We start from the raw sequence: 22935 nt of genomic DNA, 5'->3' as shown, positions 1-22935 counted from the left end.
CTGCAAACTGGTGCAGGACTACATCTGGTCAGTACCAGGTAAATTTGTTGCGAATATTCTGTTCACAAATTTATTATTTTGTTAAATTAGAGCTATTTCGCTGGCTAAAAAACAAATACTTGATAGAAAAATTGCATGTTTTAGACTCAATAGTAAATGTTCCACTGTGTGTATGATAGCAGCCTAAAGTACGTATTACATGCACAATATTAGGGGTAAGCGAGCGCTCACCCCTCGTTCCCAGCTAACTGCCTGTACTATTACACGTACAGACAGAGAGAGAGCACAGAGAACAGCAGGAGGGGCCAGCCTGACAGTCCTAAGATCGCCCGGGCAGCCCATTTAAGTCAGACTGCCGCTCCTATAACATGGAGCGACAAGCAGCAGACTGTCGCTGATGTGATCGGGATTTATTTTTACATGTTGGAAGACCACAATCAAATTGTTGTCTGTTAAAATGCGCCATTACACCAAACGATTATCAGAACGGCCAAATAATTGGCCAAGTACAGCCGATAATCGCCTGATATAACAGTGCCTTATCAGTATGGTATCATTGTAATCATACCGTCCTGCAGAATAGTGATAATGGACGTTTTAAGCAAAGTGAACAGCATAAAAACCCCCCAGTTTACTTATCTGCATTTTCCCCACAATTTCCACAAACACCACATGAAGCTCCACACACCCAACACGCTTCTAAGGCACCCACCCATGATTCTCCCTGCAATGCAGCAGAAGGTAGAGGCAATATACTGACATAGCTGAACACTGGCTCTGGACAGAATAAATACGGATGACAACCACACAATGTGAACGCGTCCAGTCTACGTTTGTCCATGGGCGGGAAAGCGGACAGCAGCTGCCTGAGAGAAAAGTTTGGCGGGAAGTCACGTGCGCATTGCGCGATCTCCAGCTAACACGAGTGACAGTGTCCTTGAGAAGTGATTCCCCCACCCCCCGCCGTGTCCTGCCAGCGGCAGTGCCTCACTAGAGACAGGGCAGGGGGCTGTTCCCACAGCAGCCTCAGTCTCCCTGTGTCCTTCTGCGGAAATGACACACACGGAGTCCCGTCACGTCACGCGAGAGCGCACGGACACGCAGCACACAAAGACACGCCGGGGGGGGAGGCAGTGGGAAAGGGACCCGAAGAAAAGCCGAGGCAGCCCCCTCACACCGCGTCCTTACTGTCCACACCACACACATATGCGCGCAGCACATCAAAAGCAAACTGGTGTCCATGTGAGGTAAGTGGGAACCACAGCGCGACCTGAAACACGGAGGGGAGCGGGGGGGACGAGGCTCTGCAGGCTGCTAGATGTGCAGCCACACACTGGAACGAAGAAGTCACGGCTAACAGTCACAGCACAGTTCCCTCATCCACGAGCAGGCGAGGAGCTGCACAGCTCACCCTGTGGTGGAACCGCCGCGTCCACCTCGTGACGTCATAGCCCGCCGAACCGCCGCGGCAGAGCACCAGGGGAGTGATCAGCTGACGTCTCCGCCCCTCACAGGCTGTAGCTATGGTTACTGCTCACACCTATTCTTCAGTCTTAGTAGCCTTTAGTGGGCGATGAAACTTGGATTTGTCCGCCTGTTGCCAGTTTGCTATAGAACCATTGCTGCGCAACCCCTCTCCCCAAAAAACAACTCGGAAATCTCAGCTTAGGGCCAATGTACACGTCTGTAGAATTCCATCCGTACACGGACGATGTTCTGCGGACTGGATGATGAATTATGATGTCGGGAGCTCCTCAACAGCTTAAAAGTTTGTGCTATTGTACTGACCCAGTGCCATGATGCTGGGAGCTCCGAGACCCAGTCCGCAGAACACCGTCCGTGTACTGACGTGTGCATTAGCCCGTACTCCACTGCAGCTCTGCGCAAGAACTCACTCACTTGTCATCAGTGAGGCTAATCCTTTAGTTTTCCATGTAAAATCTACAACAAGTAAGTGACATGCCACTTTTTTCCACTTACATCCAGAGGTTGGACACTTTTACGGTGATTTAAAGTGTACCTGTCGTTTTAAAACAATTTTTGACATATCATATAGACATGTCAAAAGTTTTGATTGGTCTGAGTGTTCACACCCGTACCGATCGTGAGAATAAGCGGGGAGAGGACCATGCTATCCGTTCCCTACTCTTCGTCGATGAAAGACACAGACTTACATTAGGAGCCCGGCTCGTCACGTGAAACAGTCGGGAGAGGACTGTGCTCTTTACAGTGCCACAAGGATTCTACCGCTTTTCCTTTTCTTGGCATGACACATCATGCAGGGTGGGGAAAGACTCCACTACAGGACTTCCCTGTTCGTAGAATACGGGATGTGGGAATACCGATGTCCCTGCAGCCCTTGCTTTAACTATATACTTTACCTATCCACGCTCCAGGGCTGCTCCTGCGGTCCACTTCTTCCCGGGTCCTGTGCGCTCTAGCTTCAGAGCAGCCTGTCAGCTGACAGGCCGCTCAGCCAATCACAGGCCGCGGCGATCCCTGACAGGCCGCTCTGAAGCTAGAGCGCGCGGGACCCGGGAAGAAGCGGACCGTAGGAGCAGCCCCGGAGCATGGATAAGTAATGTATATCGTCAGTCGCTGACCGCGCACCGCTATTACACGTAGCAATGCGCGGTCGGTGCCCGACAATTATAGGTTCTAACCTATATCAACGATCAGCCGATGACAACGATCATCGGCTGATCGTCGTCTTTATTACACGGAGCGATAATCGTCCGAATCGGGCAGATTCGGCCGATTATCGTTCCGTGTAATAGTACCCTTACTTTATAAAAGACAATGGTTGAGATTTTTTTGTTTACGTTAACAAAAATGTTGACCATTATTATGTATGTTAAAATGAAAACCACTGTAATAGACAGAAAAAACGCAGTGTAAACCGTGCCAAAGTAAAGATGTCCGATTCTCTGTATGTAAACAAAATAAATAAATCCCAATTTTTGTTCAATTTTGCATAAAATTCTTAAATAAAATGGAAAGTGAAGGGTTCATTTTCTTTTTACAGTAGTGATAGTTTGTTTTTGTTTTTTAATTTTCTTATACAGGAAAAGTTAAAAGGAAAATGAATTCGGCTGAATTCCGAGATGAAGATGATGATACTAAAGGTATTTCCCTTAAGCATGTGAACACTGAGTAAACAAAGGTAAACCATCAGCAGGTTAGCCGAGTTGTGTCCCAGTTGTGCATGGGGCACTGAGGATGAGGGAAAGTTTCTTACCTTCATCCTTAGTGCCCTTTCCGTTCAGTTAGTAGTTAAATCCCTAGGCTAATACAGTGGTTTGGTGCACTTAGGCAGGACTTCCACCCCCAGTTGATTGATCCAGTCCGCCCGTGGCCGGCTCCACTGATATTCATTAGAAGAGGTGGGCAGATCAGTGCACTGAGGCCAGTATTCAGCCCCCCAGTGCACCAAACTGCATTATTAGCCTAGAAATTTACCTACAAACTGCACAGAAACAGCGCCCAAGATAAATGTAAGAAACATACCTTTATCTTTAACATCCTGTGCACAATACCAAGTAATCAGCAGTAGATCAGTAGATTCGGCTAACTTGCTTATTGTTTCCCTTTAAGTCAAATTTAAGCCAAAATTAGGCATTTTGGAGCAGAATTTACTTTAAAGGATTTCTGCTAGCAAATTTTGCATTAAGAATTGACTTATAATTTCTTTGGCTATGTTCACACAACGTTTTTCAGCTCCGTTTAAAATTATGTCTGTCATTTTGAGTCTAAAATAACAGACGTCATTTAGCTGTCTGGCCTCCCCTTAGTGCAGGGGTGGGGAACCTCCGGCCCGCGGGCCGCATCCGGCCCCTGACACCTCCGGATGTGGCCCGCGGCTCCCCTGTGACATGCGCCGCTCTGGAGGAGAAGGAGCCGACACACACGGCATCCTCCTGTGTCTGTGACAGCTGCCAGGAGGATGCTGTGAGTGCCGGCTCCTTCCCCTCAGAGCGGTGCACATCTTCTGACTCCTGCCCTCCTGTGACGTGCGCCGCGCTGGTGAGGCAGGAGCTGGCACAGATACAGGAAGATGTGTTGTATGCCGGCTCCTGCCTCACCAGCGCGGCGCAGAGCGGCGCACGTCTTCTGACTCCTGCGGGCCGCGCGCGATGACGTCATTTCATCGCGCGGCGCCTGCAGGAGAAGACCGGCACAGAAGAGAAGAGGGAGAAGAGGACCTGGACAGCGTGGGAGCGGAGGAAAGGTGAGTGGGATGTTTATTTTTTTCATTTGGGGCAGACACTGGGGGTTAACTAGGCCACCAGGGACATGACTGGGGGGGGGGGTAACTAGGCTACCAGGGACATGACTGGGGGGTTAACTAGGCCACAAGGGACATGACTGGGGGGTTAACTAGGCCACCAGGGACATGACTGGGGGGTTAACTAGGCCACCAGGGACATGACTGGGGGGTTAACTAGGCTACCAGGGACATGACTGGGGGGGTTAACTAGGCCACCAGGGACATGACTGGGGGGGTTAACTAGGCCACCAGGGACATGACTGAGGAGTTAACTAGGCTACCAGGGACATGACTGAGGAGTTAACTAGGCCACCAGGGACTTGACTGAGGGGTTAACTAGGCCACGAGGGACATGACTGAGGAGTTAACTAGGCTACCAGGGACATGACTGAGGAGTTAACTAGGCCACCAGGGACATGACTGAGGAGTTAACTAGGCCACCAGGGACATGACTGAGGAGTTAACTAGGCCACCAGGGACATGACTGAGGAGTTAACTAGGCTACCAGGGACATGACTGGGGGGGTTAACTAGGCCACGAGGGACATGACTGAGGAGTTAACTAGGCCACCAGGGACATGACTGAGGAGTTAACTAGGCTACCAGGGACATGACTGAGGGGTTAACTAGGCTACCAGGGACATGACTGAGGGGTTAACTAGGCCACCAGGGACATGACTGAGGAGTTAACTAGGCTACCAGGGACATGACTGAGGAGTTAACTAGGCTACCAGGGACATGACTGAGGAGTTAACTAGGCTACCAGGGACATGACTGGGGGGGTTAACTAGGCCACCAGGGACATGGCTGGGGGGTTAACTAGGCTACCAGGGGCATCACTAAGGATTCAAATCAGGTACAAGGGGCATCACAGAGGGTTAACTACAATAGCAGGGGCATTAGGGGAACAATACTTTGCCTTGTTCGGGTGCTGCAAACCCCCGCTACTAACTGTTTCGCACGGTATAACATGTATAACATTGAGTGCGGCCCTCGAATGATTTTATTAAGGCCCGACCGGCCCTCGACATGGAAAAGGTTCCCCACCCCTGCCTTAGTGCAATGAAGGCTGTTGGTACTTTATACTAGTTTTGGATTACTAAGTGGCCTTTGGGTGGGGCTTAATTGAAAAGTCCATTGAATTTAATTGTAAAAACGGAGAAAGAACTGTGCCTTTTCTCTATTTTGGACGTTGTGTGAACATAGCCATAAGGTGAAATTCAGATCTGTGGCAAAAATATCCATGTTTAAATTATTCTTTGTAAACAAAGTCGTGGAATTCCTATTGAACTCAATGGGAAGCTTATTCACATTGCTTTTAGGGCACAGTCCGCCTCATAATCAGCTTGAATTCTGCCTGAAATTACTCAGTGTGCACTAGGCTCTAGAAATTAAACCTGAGCTATAGTTGTTTGGTATGGACAACCAAGGCAGTTTTTCTGTTAGAAAATGTTCATATATCTTCTGTGTGTATTAGATACATTAACTGAAAGAACCCTGGTTATTTTATTTATATTTCATGTACTTAAGCAGGGTATATACCTTAGATCAGGGGTAGGGAACCTTGGCTCTCTGGCTGTTACAAAACTACAACTTCGATCATGCTTTGGCTGTCCAGGCATGATGGGAGTTGTAGTTTTGCAACAGCCAGAGAGCCAAGGTTCCCTACCCCTGATCTAGATAAATGTTAGCTTATTTTGGTGGGATCAGCAGATAGTCCAATTTGTATGAAGCATCTGTCAAATTTCAGCATGGCCAATCCTTTGTTCTGTGTGAACATGGCCTAAAGCAGGCCACACATAGCTATCTCGCCCAACCCCACTTCCCCCAATACAGCTGCATGCATGTGTTTTCAATAGAGAGAGTGGGGTAAGCCATATCCAGAGTCCTGTTGTAGCAGATGATTAGAGATAAGAGCAGCTCAAAGATGCTCAAGTCTGTTAGAACCTGGAAGTCTCAGCATTTGATTAGCAGTGGCTGAAGAGGTTGGATGCAGCCTGTCTTGAAGAACCATGTTTTCCATTACTCTCTAGGGTTGCATCCAACTTCTTCAGCCACGCTGAATTTTCTGGATGCAGATAGACTCAAGCATCTCTACAGCTGATCTCTCCACAAATAAAAATAATCAGGTACTTAAAATGCCACATGCCTGATCCTTCTTGGGAGGCCACTGTACACATTACATGGTCGACCAGTTCTGCTGAAATTGGCGGGTTCAGCTGGCACATGTCTAACAGCCAGTTTCAGCTGGCACATGTCTAACGGCCAGTTTCATAGGTTGATTGACTGTCCTCACAATAGGATACCAATATCTGATTGGCTGGTAGCTGACAACCAGAACCCCTATAAATCTGTTTGTGCTAGCTGCAGTGCTTTGATGCACACAATCTTCATTAGCTGGAAGCCTTAGCTCTGTACATTGCGTAGTGGTGGCAAGGGGTATTGCAAATCAGCCCTCATTCCTTTCAGTTTCCATTCACTTTAACTTAAAGTGTACTTGTCATTATAAAAACCTTTTGGCATGTCACAGAGACATGTCAAAGGTTTTGATAGTGTCTCTGCAGTGTTTTTTTGCATATTTGATTTCCCAGGGGGCAATGTTCTAGAATACACTGACATTGAGACACGTGATGGTGTCTCTGCTGTGTTTTAGTTGATCTCCCTAAGGGTCAACCAGCCTCATTTTGCATGCACTTACTAGTCATTGCTCCCAGAAACCTACTAGCCAGAAACCTATTCCACACTGATGAGGGGCAAACCCCCCGAAACAGCTGTTTGTGGATGGATACCTTGCTTAGGTGGTTTCCTTAATTGGAGACATTCCTTGGCTTGGTTGTTCCTTCCCGGAGGAAGGTCGGGCTAGTTCACTGACGTCGAGACACGTGATGGTGTCTCTGCAGTGTTCTTTTGCATAAAAGTTTTGATAGGTACTGATCAGGAGATAGAACGGGGAGAGGACAGCAGATGCAGCGCTTCCTCTCCCCAGTCCCCAAAGTTAAAAAAAAAAAAAAAGGCTCCATAGAAGCCCATTATAAATCCAACTCTTTTTTTCAAATTCAAAGCGGAAAGTGGATGTGTAATGACAGGTACACTTCAAGAAACTTTACAGATTTTGGAGCAAATTCCCATGGAGCCCCTGTAATATGTAAACCTCACTAGTAACCCTCCAAAATGTAGTAATTGTTTTATTTTCTACTTATAGTAAAGTTCATATATGTCAAGAAGCAGGAGCGTAGCTAATGACTCCTGGGCCCTGGTGCGAGAGGTCAACTTGGGCCCCCCCCCCCTTCCTCATATATATATATATATATATATATATATATATATATATATATATATATATATATATATATATACACACACCCTAACAGATATTACCAATAACACCAGCATATAAGGAAGATAGGAAGAGAAAATATTATCACCATACATATTACCGCCACATTGTTACTGACCAAATTCTGTATACTAAGACCAATAAAACACAGTACCAGATAGCAAGTAACAAATAATTCCACCACATACTGACTAACACCACCACTGCTACTGACTAATACCACCACATACTGACTAACACCTCCGCTGGTACTGACTAACACCACCACTGGTACTGACTAACACCACCACATACTGACTAACACTACTACATACTGACTAACACCGCCACATACTGACTAACCAACGCTGCTACTAACACCACCACATACTGAATGACACCACCTCTGCTACTGACTTAATACCACCACCTACTAACACCACCGCTGCTACTGAATAACATCCACTGTACATATAGAGGTGGACGCAGCTCCACACAGGTTCTGTACACCATATACATTCCAGTGCCGTTATATCACGTGACTCACAGAGGGCATCTTCTCTTATGGGAGTTCTTCCCTTTTCATCATCTTCTCCATCCGTCCTGGGCCATCATAAGAACTTCTCTGAGCCACGAATCCACAGAATCTGCCAGACAGACATATTAGGCTCCTCACACTGACACCATCCTCATCTCTCTACAAACTGCACATCTGTATTGGCCCCTTTATGCCCTCATTTAGTGGGTAGGCTGACTCTATGTGACCCCCTTATAGTGTATGCCCTATATGTAGCCTCCTTATAGATGGTCCCCCTCTGTGTATCCCACCTTATAGTATATACCCCCTACTATGTAGCGTCCTTATAGATGGCCCCTCTGTGTATCCCCCCCTTATAGATGGCCCCCTCTCCCACCCTTATAGATGCCCCCCCTTATAGATGGCCCCTTCCCCCCCTTATATATTGCCCCCCTATAGATAGCCCCCTCTCCCCCCACCTTATAGATGGTCTCCCTCTCCCCCCCCCCCCTTATAGATGGTTCCCCCTCCCCCCCCCATAGATGGTCTTCTCTCACCCCCCTTATAGATGGTCCCCTCTCTTGCCCCCTTTATAGATGGCCACCTCTTCCCCCCCCCCCCCTTTATAAATGGCCCCCTCCCTCCTATAGATAGCCCCCTCTTTCCTTTATGAAAACAAATTAAAAAAAATGCGCTGCTGCCGGGGGTGTCGCGTCCTATCCCCGGCAGCACGCACATCATAGAGTTCCCTGTGCTGGGACCTCCAGCACAGGGAGCGTCTCTAATGTGCACTCCTTGTGCCAGAGGTAACAGGCACACAGGGAACTCTATGATGCGCGCGCTGCCGGGGATAGGACGCGACACCCCTGGCAGCAGAGCATGATCCGGGGACAGACGAAGATGGCCTCTTGTGACCGCAAGCAACACAATGCTTGCGGTCACAAGAGTGATTGATGAGGGGGGGCCCCCCCTTGTGGCGGGCCGGGTCGCAGCGGCGACCGCTGCGACCCTGGTAGTTACGCCACTGTCAAGAAGAGAGTTAAAGTGTTGCAAAGTGTAATATTAGTGACTGGTTGGGGTCTTGGTGTACAGACTGCCACCGATTGTTCGATAAAGCCAGGGACTCGCTGCCCTTTTCTTCTTGCTGCAGTCTCTATTTTAAGTCTTTGGAGGGCAGTGAAGCACTTAGACAAGCTTATCTCTTAGCTATAGCTTACAATTGGTGGTGGTGGTCTGAACACCCAGACCCTAAAATAATTTTTTTGTATGTATCGCTGTGACATGTCAAAAGCTTTTGACAGGGATACTTTGAAAGGAATCTTTCACTGACACTAAGCTTTTAGGACAAGTAGATGGAGTACCTTTCATATATCCAGCAGTGCTTCCGGGATGTAGATAAATTCTTTTATTCTCTGGTACAAAAAGTCAAAGAGGCTTTTTCAAGATCCTCATCTGCTGCAAACTGGAATGCTTCCTGTCTTCCCTCCCTACTTTATTGACACCTGGAAGCTCCAAGCAGGATCAGGAATGGGAGGGGGAGTAAGGAGGTTTTACAGCTTGCAGCACTTCAGGAGCTCAGGAAAGCCTCTTTGACTCTTCTTACTATATAATAATAGTATTTTTCTAGGTTCTGGGATCACAGACAGACATGAAAGCTACTGTCTCCCTTATCTAACAGCTATCAAACATTTCAGCAGCAGGAAACATGAATTGCAGCTTAAAGATTCCCTTTAAAAGGGTGGGTTCACACTACGGAATTCTCGCGGATAAACCCAGCGGAATTCCGTCGGCTGTCCGCGAGCATGGCCGCGCGCTTTTCCTCCAGCTCCATAGACACCATTCTTTGGGCCGGCGTATTCCACTATCCGCCGAAAGAAGTGACATGTCACTTCTTTCGGCGGAATATGCCAGCCCATAGAATGGTGTCTATGGAGCCGGCGGAAAGGCGCGCGGACAGCCGACGGAATTCCGCGGATATTATCCGAGAGAATTCCGTAGTGTGAACCCACCCTAATACTTCATTCTAAAACCAGTGTAAATGAAAACTCCACACCCAATTTTTTTACTTTTTCACATAGACATGTTTCTAAATGGCATCCACCCAAAGTATATGGTGGCATTGATATGTTTCGATTAGTAAAAAGTTTCAACACAAAACGGCTCAAGCATGGTCCTGTTCTAACTAAAATTAACAGTGTTGTCTATAGAAACTAATGCTTCTTTAATTTTGACATCTGATCTAAGAAATGTTGGGTGCATTCACACTACGGAATCCGCACAGATAACCTCTAGCGTATTCCATGCGCGCTCCCGCTTGAAGATCTGCCCGTCCCATAGGCTCCATTCTATTCAGGCAAATTTCGCCGTCCACCCAAAAAGAATTGACTTGTCAATTCTTTGGGCGGACAGCGTAATCTGGCTGAGCACAGAATGAAGCCTATGGGACGGACAGATCTTCAAGCGGGAGTGGCGGAATCCGTGGAAAGTTCTCTGCACAGATTCCGTAGTGTGAACGCACCCTAAAGCTGAAATCTGTTTGCTATGTGTCTTAGCTTTGCACTGAAAAATATCCCACAATGGGTTTAATTTCACTTGTTTCTTTGGAGTGTTGAGGGGTGCAGGCAACCTGGTGATTGCAAGTGGCAGAAGTCCATTGGTAAATGGGTAAAAACCATTCTATTGGTTTACGACATTACCTGGCATACTGTGGGCAGGGATTAGATAATATAAAAGGGCAAATACAATACTTAGAGAGTAATTCATGTTTAGTGCAGGATAGTCATAGTCTAGTCTTCCTTTTTTCCCCCTTATACTGCTGTATTGACCAGCATCGGTTGAATTCATGTTACGTGCATTGTATGTTTGGGTAAATATTTAGTATCTGATGTCAGTGTTATCTGGACATTACAGTCAAAGTTGTAAAAGTGGAATCATCAAGTGAAGAGGATCGAGTGGTTTGTTCCCGTCCTATTTCTGTAAGGAAGCTAGTTCCAGAATCTACCCTTAACTGTCAGACCAGTAAACGGAAACCAGTCCATAACACATCTGAAACTTCAAGCAATGATGTTGAAATTCTTACAATTTTGAAGAAAAGACGACTTGCTTCAGAGGTGAATACAGCATGTTTCTTTTTGGGAAACATTCTTTTAGCTATTTACTTGGGTTATAACTATATAACTAGAGATGAGCGAACCTGTCGAGGTTCAAGTTAGTATGAACGATCGTCTTTGGATTCCCACTGTTTGCCTGCTTTTGGAGAAGGTGGATACAGCCCGAGTACCGCTTAGAAAACATGTATATGGCCTATGGCTGTATCCCTGTCTTCCAGACAGTCCTCAGGCTGTATCCACCTTCTATACAGAGAGGACAGATAGCAGGAACCAAAAACCTTAGTTTGGGTGTTATAGATGCACCTCAAGAGATTTTGTACAAAACCGAACCTTGAATAGTTTGCTCATTTCTTAAAAAAAAAAAAAAAAAAAATTATTCACATTGGCCAACTATTATCATTCCTGTTGGCTAGTGGGAATGCAGGCACAGATTAAGGAGAGATGATAGATCTGATGTTGATTGCGCAATAAAAATGGTTGATATTATGGCACAATATTGAATGTAATTTGTGTTCTTAGTGACAATGACAATAGGCATTGCTGTCTAGTAAGCAACTCTCATAAAGCAAGTGGCTAGGCGACAATCATGCTTTATAGGCCTGTAACACTAAATAATAAAGGGTAAACAGAAGAAAGCATATTGTCTTAGACAGGTAGGAGAAAAGGGGGAAATGGCTGATCTGCAGAGACATATGTGAAATAACTCCTTGTATATTTTAATATTTACAGGGAATTACTTAAAGGGAACCGCTCACCCCAGCTTGACACTCCCCCCCCACCCCACCCCCCGATGGATCCCCATATACTTACCCCTTCCATAAAGTCCCGCTCCTGGACCAAGTCCCGCCGATGAGAAACCGCTGTCGGAAGCGCTGCGCGCGCTTTATGCTGTGTAACAGAGATGAGTTTGACGTCCATAAAAAACGACTGGAGCAGTCATTCTTAATAATTAGCATTACATGCGCAGGGCTTCTGACGGTGATTTCTCGGCAGCGGGACTTCATGAAAGGGCTAAGTATATGGGGCTTTAAGGCAAGCGATGTTTAGAGGCACACAGAATGAATGGCACAAATGATTCCACTAATGATGTACAGGAAAATATAGCACATTTACTTATGGTACTTTAACTCTTTGAGGACCAGGCCCAAATGACCCAGTGGACCACGCAAATTTTTATCTTAGTGTTTTCGTTTTCCCTCCTCCCCTTCTACGAGCTCTAGCACTTTTATTTTTTTAATCTACAATGCCATGTAAGGGCTTGTTTTTTACGGGAATAGTTGTACTGTGTAATGGCGTCTTTCATTTTACCATAACATGTATGACAGAATTCCAAATATATTATTTATGAAGATATAAATAGGTGAAATCGTAAAAAAGAATGCAATATGGTAACGTTTGGGGGGTTCCTGTGTCTACGTAATGTACTATATGGTAAAAGCGACATGATACTATTACTCTATAGGTCAGCCCGAACACAACCACAGGCAGGTTACACAGATTCTCTAATGTTATATATATTTTTTTTAATGAAATCCTTTTTTTTGGCAATTATACATTAATAAAATCGGCCTATTGTGACGCTTATAACGGTTTTATTTTTTTACCTACGGGGCTGTATGGGGTGTCATTTTTTCCGCCATGATCTCTAGTTTTTAATATCATATTTGTGAAGATCGGACGTTTTGATCACTTTTTATAAAATTGTTTTTATATATAATGTAACATCAAATCGGTAATCTGCGCACTTTTTTCCCTCTTATCGTGTACGCCGTACCCCGTTTGCAATGACACTTGTTATATTTTAATAGACCGGACAATTATGCACGCTGCGGTATATTATATGTTTATTTTTAGATGTTTTATTTATATAATGGGAAAGGGGGGTGATTTAAACTTTTATTGGGGGAGGGGCTTTGGGGTAGTGTAATAGTGATTTTTACTTTTTTTTTTTTTTTTTTACCCTTTGGGGGACTTTAACATTCACTTGTGTGATTACACACACTGATCATTGCTATGCCATAGGCATAGCATTAATCAGTGTGATAGGTGATCTGCTCATTGAGCCTGCCTGTGCAGGCTCAGTGAGCAGATCGCCGATCGGACTGCACGGAGGAAGGTAAGAGACCTCTGGCGGTCCGATACAGCGATCGGGACCCCCGCAGTCACACTGCAGGGGTCCCGATCGGTAAGTGACAGGGGACTCCCCCTGTCACTTACACTTAAACGCCGCGGCCGCTGTTGCGGCATTTAAGGAGTTAATGACCCGCTGCAGCGCGATCGCTGCAGCCTGCTATTAGCGGTGAGGTGCCAGCTGCTCACTGCAGCCGGCCCCCCACCTCCTATGAAGTGCGCTCCGCGTAACTGTACGTCCAGGGTCGTCTAGGGGTTAAAGATGTTAGGATTCTAATTTCTTTTGCTATAATTCAATCAGTGATTGATTCATGCTTTTATATATACCATCAAACTTAAAATGCTTAAAATGATTGTTTGCACGTATTAATTACATATCTTTTGCATCTTAGAGTCTGCTTTCATGTATGAGAAACAGAGAGTCTGAACCCTCAAACCTGGATTTAAGAAATAATCCTGAGCTGAATAATGCTTCTTCAGATGAAGGAGATGAAATGTTCAATGAATTTGCCTCTTCTCATAGAAAACCTTTATACGGGATTTCACATAAAATTACAGAGAAAAGAAATCCTATTACATCGGATCTCGTGTTATCTAATGACCTTTATGAAAGAGGAAGTCAGGTCAACACTTCATATATTCGCATATTTAATGATGTGCGTAAACGAGAGTCTAGCAGCAATGGTAGTCCTCAAATAACTGAGGACTCAAACATATACTCTCTGATACAAAAAATGTTTTTCACACTCAACACTCTTAATTCCAATATGACACAGCTTCACAGTAAAGTTGACCTTCTGTCTCTCGAGGTAAATAGAATAAAGAAAAAAGTCAGCCCCCATGAAATGGTGGCAGAATTTCATCCACCGCCTGAATATCAGCTAACTAGCACTGAACTAAAACAGGTGATGGACCAAAGTTCCTCAGCAGGTGATCTGGCATGTCGGTTATTGTTTCAACTGTTTCCAGAGCTCTTCGGAAGTAACGCATTGCCTAGAAATTGTAGCACTTGTGGATTCTTTAGCAAACATAAACTTGAGTCCCTACATCTCCAGCTCATAAGAAACTATGTTGAAGCATGCTATCCCTCTGTCCAAAACAACACTGTATGGCAAGTTGACGTCTTACCTCAGATAAATGACTTTTTTAATCGGTTTTGGGCTGAAAGAGAAATGGAGAACACCCACCATGGAATGCAAACCTCCAGTTTTTTTGAAAGTGTGCCAAGTCAGAATGCTCACTTTGTTGAAAGTAATGAGCAGGAGGACAATGGTAGTTTGGAGAGGGCCATTCCCATTGTCTCTGACAATGTTCTCAGTTCACAAGACCTAAATGAATATTTAGAAGAGGCTTCATCTCCGGGTGAATTTTCTGTATTTTTGTTTCATCGATTATTTCCTGAAATATTTAACCAAAGAAAATTTGGAGACAGGTATTTTACAAATCCTGAAGGTTTTACTCTAGATCCACACAGGTTACAAATAATTCGCCAATATACAGAGATCTACTTTCCAGAAGTACAAGAAGAAGAAGTGTGGCTGCAACAATGTATAAATAGAATAAATGATGAGCTGGAAAGCATGTTTATGGATGGTAGTGAATGTGATGATGCTAGGGATGACTGCTTCGAGTCAAACTTGCCTGATGACTTGTCTATTATAAAAGTAGAAGAAGACGGGGCAGATACTGAAAAATCAGGAAGGCGATCTAAAAAAATATGGCTCGTTCCACTTGACTTTGATAAGGTTGACATTCCTCTACCTGATTTTGAGGTTCCTTTTCCACAATTCTTGCTTAGCAAAGAGCAAATTAAAAATATATATGAAACTAGCTTATCAATTGGTAATTTTGCTTCACGACTTCTTGTTCATTTGTTCCCTGAGCTTTTCACACATGAGAACTTGAGAAAACAATATAACTGCAGTGGATCATTAGGAAAGAAACAGCTCGATCCTATACGTTTACAACTTATCCGACATTATGTTCAAATACTTTATCCCAGGGCAAAGAATGACCGAGTTTGGACGCTGGAAATTGTTGGAAAGTTGGATGAGAGGTGTCGCAGAAGAGATACTGAACAAAGGAGATCTTACCAACAGCAGAGGAGGGTCTATGTTCCAGTGCCTGAGAATAGAGACTTTGCTTCTTTTGACATTAACACCGAAAGATACAGAGATCTGATTGAAGGACCACCTCTCCCTCCTGAACGTAGCACAAAGGACTTCTGCAAAATACCACTAGATAAGATTGTAGTTCCACCTCCAGACTTTCCTGTGCCTTCAGTGTATCTTTTAAGTGACAAAGAAGTTAGGGACATCGTTCAGCAGAGTCTTTCTGTTGGAAATTTTGCTGCCAGACTTTTGGTAAGACTTTTTCCAGAGTTATTTACCCCAGAAAATTTAAGACTTCAATATAACCACTCAGGTGCATGCAATAAGAAGCAGCTTGATCCTGTAAGACTGAGGCTAATTCGACACTATGTGGAAGCAGTGTACCCCGTGGACAAGATGGAGGAAGTATGGCATTACGAATGTATTCCTAGTATTGATGAAAGGTGCAGACGCCCAAACAGAAAAAAATGTGATATACTTAAAAAAGCTACAAAAAATCAAATTAACACCTGCTGAAGAATACTTAGTAAAATATTCAAATTGTGTTTGTAGAAATGTTATATTGCTGCTTTAACATATTTGTCTTCTTCTGAATATTACAGGTATAGGACAATGTTTTTAGTACTTTTCCAGAATGTGAGACCGACTGCATATTTGCACTGCATTTTAAAAAATGTTTTGTCTTTTCTTGGTATTTTTTTTACCCTGTCAATTTCCTGAGTTTTGCTATATTTTGTATTTTTTTTTTTGTTGTAGTATTTCACTTTATTCTTGAAGATGTAATATTTCTGCATCATCACACATTTTTTACGCTCCTAGGGTATTGATTGGTTGACTCGTATTTTATTTATGCATGATATAATAATAAGAACCATATGTCTTGTATTGCATAAGTTCCCTTAGAAATTGAAGTTTATCAGAACATTGTCCAACCCTGGATTATAATAGTTTCACTATTATTATTTTTTTTTTTTTTTTAATCTGTGTTAGAAATACTATATTTTATTAAAAATAAAAATGTTGAGTTTCAAAAGTGGAGTTGAAAAACTAGGTAATATATATTTTTTAAAACATAACAAAAAGTGTCTTCTCAGAGTTTTAAATGTAGGTGTTTTTATGTTTAGATGTGGGATTATAAAAAATATTCCTGCAATATGGATTGTGTAAAAGATGTGGTATAAAGATTAGACGATACTAAGTACTTCTTTACGCAAGCATATTTCAGGTCTGTAATGCCTTATAAATGTAAAAAGAAATGTAAAAAATGGGACGTCAAAAGTTTTGACCATGCCCAAAACTTTTTGACCATGCCCATCTAAAACAAATCTTTCAGCTGCAGCTCATGTTACGATCTGCAGACATGTTAGGTAACTGGCAACATATTGCCAGTTACCTAACATGTCTGCAGATCGTAACATTAGAACACAGAATACCATCAGTAGTGCTGTCTTTACATTTTTCATCGCAGCCAAGTGTCAAAGGTGGTCCCAGACCCCTAAAGTACAATGGCCTGGTGTGGCTTGTTGCCCCCCTTCGTCTCCCTGGCTTCCAGAGCAGTTCAGTGAGATTCCCTGCTGTGGGTGCAACCTCAGACACTTATCATGCATGCACTGCTATTTACATCCACGGGGCATGTGATATGGAGACAGCAGCCTGGAATCCGAGACCTGACTGTAAATCAGGGAGGGAGGTGGTACAGAGACATATGATAGCCCATAGTATTTCAGATCTCTGGAATGCTCTTTTGCACTTGGAAGAATACACAGCACTATTAAAGGCACCCTGTGTCTTATTAACAGAATAGCAGCAGTGTTAGCAGATTTTCAACAAAATTTTTGCTTAGGTCTGAGTAAGCCCTATTGGAAAATTCCATAGGCTCAGGAGTGGGACCGAAAGCAAGGAAAAATATCATGTATATGATTTTTTAGAACTATATATTTTTGGATCCATTCCCAGCAAACTAAGGCTATGTTTCCACTACATACTAACAACGACCATTCTTTAGCAAACGGCCGTTGTTTAACACTAAACCACGGCTGCTGATATGAAACTGCGTCCGGAATTAATGATCATGTACATTAATTCCGGACGTGGTTTTACAAGGACATCCATAGTTTGCGCTCATCTGTACATAGTGGGAACATGGCCTAAATGTGAACTTTGGGTCCTAAAATTGACTGTCAATGTAAGTAATGGGTGCACTTCATGTGTCCCACAACAATTAGAAAAAAAGACCCTTCTTCACTGTGTCTTAATAGGATGAAAAACAGGTGCACAATTCTTATGCAGGATTTGGAGTTACATCAGTAGATAACAGCTCTGTTCCCTCATACTTGGACTGATCATAGATATTAATACAGGTGTTGGAGGATACATCTGAGCAACGTCTGATCGCTGCTCACTTGTATTTTCTATGCGCAACAGCAGAAACAGGTAAGCTCTAATTGTGTTTGGCTGACACGAATGGTGGTAACTGTTGGGGCACTGTTTTGGTGGGTGACTTTATGGCTGACACTTTATGTGGGGCTTTATAAGATTCGTTTTAAGCAACTTAATTCAGGCAATTTTTTTCCTCATATAGGCCTGTCACGGTGGTCCTTGACTGTTACCGGGCATCACAATGTATACCAGTTTTAATGAGAATATTCCTATGTTGGGGTGTTACCATTTGAAAGATCCACAGGTTATACAATTTGTCTAATAGGTGGGGGTTCCCCATATTTTGGGAAAGTAGGGATCCCCTGACACCCCAGCCCCCTACCCCACCCCCCAACCTACACACTTCCATCCTAGCCTAGGAGTTGCAAACACTTTTTTTTTTTTTTTTTTACTGCTTGTGCCTTCATAAGGAAAGTCTCCCTCCTATGTTCCCCCAGGAGTAGAGATGAGCGAATCTACAGTAGGAACGAAGTGAATTGCTTCGTTCCTAACTGCATTCTGCTCAGCAGGCTGTGGGTTTCGAAGTCTGCTTCGCTCCTTGACTCTCCTCCTCCCCGGGTGCTGTGAAAAGATGAATACAGTCAGGACTGGATCCATCTTTTCCTAACACCTGGGGAGGAGTGGCACCGTGTGGAGGAGACTTCAAAGCCCGCAGCCTGGTGAGTAGAATGCAGATAGGAACGAAGCAATGCACTTCATTCCTACTGTAGATCTCTACTCCTCAGGTCCCTATTTGAATTAATATCTGTGACCACAACAATTTAACTGCTTGTGCCTTTATGCAAAAAGTCTCCCTCCTGTGTTCTCCCCAAGATCCTATTTAAATTAATGTCTGTGACTACAACAATCACTGCTCAGTGAGGCTGGAAGGGGTGTCAGGTGTCTGAACAATGCTGGCAGGTTAATGTTATTTTGAACTGAAGGGAACATCACACTGGATAATGCATGCAATCACGTTACTTGGAATGTTGTATCTGTTACACAAGTTACAAATCTCTACAACGTTGGCAAATTTGTTGGCACTATATAGACCTTTGCATCAAATTTACTTAGGTGGCATGCACACGTCCATGATATACAGTCCACAAGCTGACTATACCGCTGACTGAATTCCTGACCTCTTATATAATTCCCGGCATCTTAATTTATCATGATGCCGTGAACTCCGAAACACTTAAAGCTCTGTGCTCCTGTATTGACGCAGGCCTGTCAGTTCAGCAGCAAAGAAGTTTAGCTTTTTCAGAGTTCTTGGCATCATAATAAATCATGATGCAGAGAGTTCCATAAGAGCTGAAGAATTCAGTCGGTTATACAGTCAGCTTGTAGACCAGATATCACAGACATGTGCATACTGCCTTAGTTGATTTATTTTACTCCAGCACAAGGTAATACTATTATTTAGGAAAAAAGTAGCTCTAGAAAAGGCACTCTTGCCAATCTTGAATTAAATTTGGTTAATCCGTTTGGTTATAGTGTCTTACCATGTGGAGCAACACATACATACAGCGTCTAATAAAATTGCCACGAAAAAAGTGAAAAATTGAAAATGCTCTGTCTTAATGAAGTAAGAGGGTTAGTTATGTAACATAAATCCATGTTTACTTAATAAAACAGAGAATTTAACTCTTATGCTATGTTCACACCCAGGAAAAAAAAATATATAAATATGTGACCATATTTTAAATCTAATAATGTGCTGCATTAAAGTCTATGGAAAAATGTCATTTTTGTACAAAAAAAAAAATAAAAAAATTGCTGTGTGTGAACATGGCCTTAAAGTATCCTAAGGGGGAATTCACACATCCACATTTTTGCAGACCTTATGAACAAGGAAGGTGGTTAATGGATTTGTTACACTAAACGTTGAAGCAAATCTATCACCCCCAAAATGGTAACTGAATCGGCAGTGTATGCCAAGCCCTGCATGCCCATCTCACAGGAAAGGGACAGGCATTGAAAACAAAGAGGGGCTGCGGCCCTAGGGAATAAAAGACCCTAGGTCCCGCCTCTTTGACATTTGCATGCATGATATAAAGGAAATTGTTTATGGCAATAAAATGTATGATTCTAATTTTATTATGTACAGTGCCGGCGGTTAAGTCTGCATTTTGGAGTTGACAAATTTGATTTAGGATTTTACTGTTAAATTTACTTAGGGGTCAGTGCTCTGTTCAATATAGAGTTCTGAATCTCCTGTTGCACCACATTGTGAAAGGGTAAAATCTTAGCACCCCAAAACCGCTGGTAAACCAATTACAGAAAACTGTAAACTTTTATTTCACTATATTAAATGCATTCAAAAATCTGCTGTAAATCGTTAGGGTATGTGCACAGTACGGAATTCTCATGGAGAACTCTTGCGGATTCCACCGCTTCACTCTCCGCCAGTCCATAGACTCCATTCTATGGCCAGGCAGATTCTGCCGTCTGCCCGAAGAATGAACAGATTCCGTCTATGGGACCCACGGAAATTCAAGTGGGCGCGGGGGCTGAGCGTTGGAATCCACAGGGAGTTTTCCACGAGAATTCCATAGTGTTGTGTTACATGCAGGCCATGCAAGTGAATGGACAACCTGCTACAAGCAGACCTCTGATATCGATTTTCTCTAAATGGTCATATGGAAAAGTATTGTCTTCATGAGCACTCAAGGTTTGTCAAATTTAAAAATAGTAAAAAAATCTTTTTTTTTTAAAAAGTCAGTAACTTCCGGTGCTTTATTTTTATATTATTGAACTAATATAGTGTTACATATAGATGTACAATGCACAAGAGATGATCACAGAACATCCAAATTCGCAGTAATCTAAAGCTGTGTTTTATTCCGTCCACCATCATCCCAGAATGCACTGTAACAAGCTTGATGGAGGCAATTTTATCCACTGAAACATAGTACTGGAAGATCATGGTGGCCTAAATAAAAAAGAGCTTCAGATTTACGTGAACCTCTGGGTACGCTGTGATACACCTGGATTTGATTGTGCTGAGCAGAGGGTGCCTGTGCTGGCTCTTAGATATAGATTAGATATACAATACAAAATTATATTTCTGGTACAAATTTAGATTTTATTAGATTAAGGTTGCAGATGATTATCCAGCCAACATCTAGCTGAAGTAAGCAGCATTCTATGCCTGGCTGAGGACATTCCTTCTGCTATGTTTTGTTAATGTGATTCCTACTGAATTAATATTATGTAAAAAGTTACGAGATGTCATGTTTACACTACATCTCAGTATGAACGTGTTTTGTCTTATTTTTTTTGATAATGTCGTACGACAAATATAGTAGCAGTTGTAATATTTGCACTGAATGGCGTGCTACATCTCAGGTTAGACATTTGATATGCAGACTTTTTTTTTATATTTATAGTTCACTTGTATGTGTCATCATGTTCTCTAACATTTAATATAATCTTTTATGTTCAAGTTTTCTACTAGTAGTAAAGTGTAATGCACCAATGTTGTAAGCCTATGCTAGGGTTAAGTAAGTAAACATTATTTTTTACCAAAGGAAACAGACTGTGTGTGGTTATTTTATAGTGAACAAGATCTAAAGGAGTTCTTTACTATCAGCTGGTCAGATACAACCCAAGTACCGCCTGGAAAACAGGGAATACAGCCTAGGTAATAGGCTGTATCCCTGTTTTGCAGCCCGTAGTCAGGCTTGCTCCACCTTCCCCACGGAACGGGAAGGCATCAGGAATCAAATGAAGAAGGTTCAAGTTCGATCCGAAGATTTCACGATGTTCGATCATCTCTAGTTATGTGCTGGCTAAAGCCACAATTTCAGGAAGATTGGTTGTCAATCAGCTAATGAATGGTGTCCATATGATTTTAACTGCCTGATCCTTTTGTTGCTCTTACCTCTTCATTCATTTAGCCATGCTGAGCACGCACGTACATGGAAGGATAAGCAGAAATGGCTTACAACCACACGAGTTTGGCCGATTGAAATCTTATGTGTATGGCTAGCTTAGGATTGATGTACATTACCTGCAGGCTAGCCAGAAACCCACAAAGGAGCAAGAATTTGACAGTACCATGAAGATACGTAGAACCAATTTATAGGACCATTATAGTTTTCATTTTGGGTTAACAACTTAACAGTAAAAATGCGTGCCGCCTTAAACCGCTGCTGCCCAAAACATATTAGCATGCAATGTGTTTTTGAGGGTTTCTTTTTATTTTTAAAAATCAATGACTAGAATATAGTGAGGTTGGATATTTAATACTCATTATTTATGTTTGCTTCAATTACATCTTACATTTAGAATTAAAGTGATTGTACCAACAGGCCCGGGCTGAAGCACTGGAGGTGGCCGACCCACCCGCAGTAGGAGTAAAACCCTGCCCCTCTTTGATGCAGCTCCTTTAGAATCAATGGAGCCGTATCATAGAGGAGCAGGGTTTTATTTCCCACTGGGGGTGGGTCGGCATGCCTCCAGTGCTTCAGCATGGGCCTGATGGTACAATCACTTTAAATATGTTACTGGAAACAAGTTGTTTTAAATTTTAGCTGTTTATTCCAGTAAGAAATCATTACTACTATGAAAGTAGGTTCTCTCCCACATGATTAGGAGGATTTTGTTTTTTTTATGAAGAAGACAGAAGAGTGTGAAAGGTGGACACTCCACACTGAGGTATCCGTGCGGAGAACAGCCAGCAGATTCCGCTGCTCGCCCTTGCTTGATTCTCCGCCCACGCCATAGACTCAATTCTAGGCTCGGGCAGATTGCGCCGTCCGCCAAAAGAATTGACACGTCAATTCTTTGATGAGCAGATGGCGGAATCCGCTCATGCCTAGAATGGAGTCTATGGCACGGGAGGATAGTCAATCAGCGGAATCCACAGGATTTTCTTTGCGTTGATTCCTCAGTGTGAACACACCCTCAAAGAATGGAGAGGATAGCAGGTTATTAATATGGTCTTCTAAACACCATGCATGGGTATAGTTAAAATGTATTTTTCAGACTATAAAATGCACCCATGTTTAGACAACAGAAAATGTTTACATAATAAATTTATAGTTAATGTCAGGTACAGCATTT

General features: G+C 43.2%; 1 protein-coding gene across 3 annotated transcripts; it reads left to right on the top strand.

Moving 5' to 3' along the window:
* The first annotated feature begins 901 nt into the window (after positions 1–901).
* BEND3 (BEN domain containing 3) lies at positions 902–16415 on the top strand. Of its 3 annotated transcripts, none has more exons than XM_069974799.1 (4): positions 902–1247; positions 3066–3125; positions 11010–11209; positions 13732–16415. In XM_069974799.1, exons 2-4 carry the CDS (start codon positions 3083–3085, stop codon positions 15964–15966), a joined length of 2478 nt encoding a protein of 825 aa, XP_069830900.1. In that variant the 5' UTR covers positions 902–1247; positions 3066–3082; the 3' UTR covers positions 15967–16415. The 3 variants fall into 3 exon arrangements, with proteins under 3 accessions (XP_069830900.1, XP_069830901.1, XP_069830899.1); XM_069974800.1 differs by lacking the exon at positions 902–1247 and adding an exon at positions 1256–1526; XM_069974798.1 differs by lacking the exon at positions 902–1247 and adding an exon at positions 1256–1950.
* The last annotated feature ends 6520 nt before the right edge of the window (positions 16416–22935 follow it).

Source organism: Dendropsophus ebraccatus, chromosome 6 (assembly GCF_027789765.1).
Source record: "Dendropsophus ebraccatus isolate aDenEbr1 chromosome 6, aDenEbr1.pat, whole genome shotgun sequence".
Lineage (NCBI taxonomy): Eukaryota > Metazoa > Chordata > Amphibia > Anura > Hylidae > Dendropsophus > Dendropsophus ebraccatus.
This window is presented reverse-complemented; position numbering and strand designations above follow the sequence as displayed.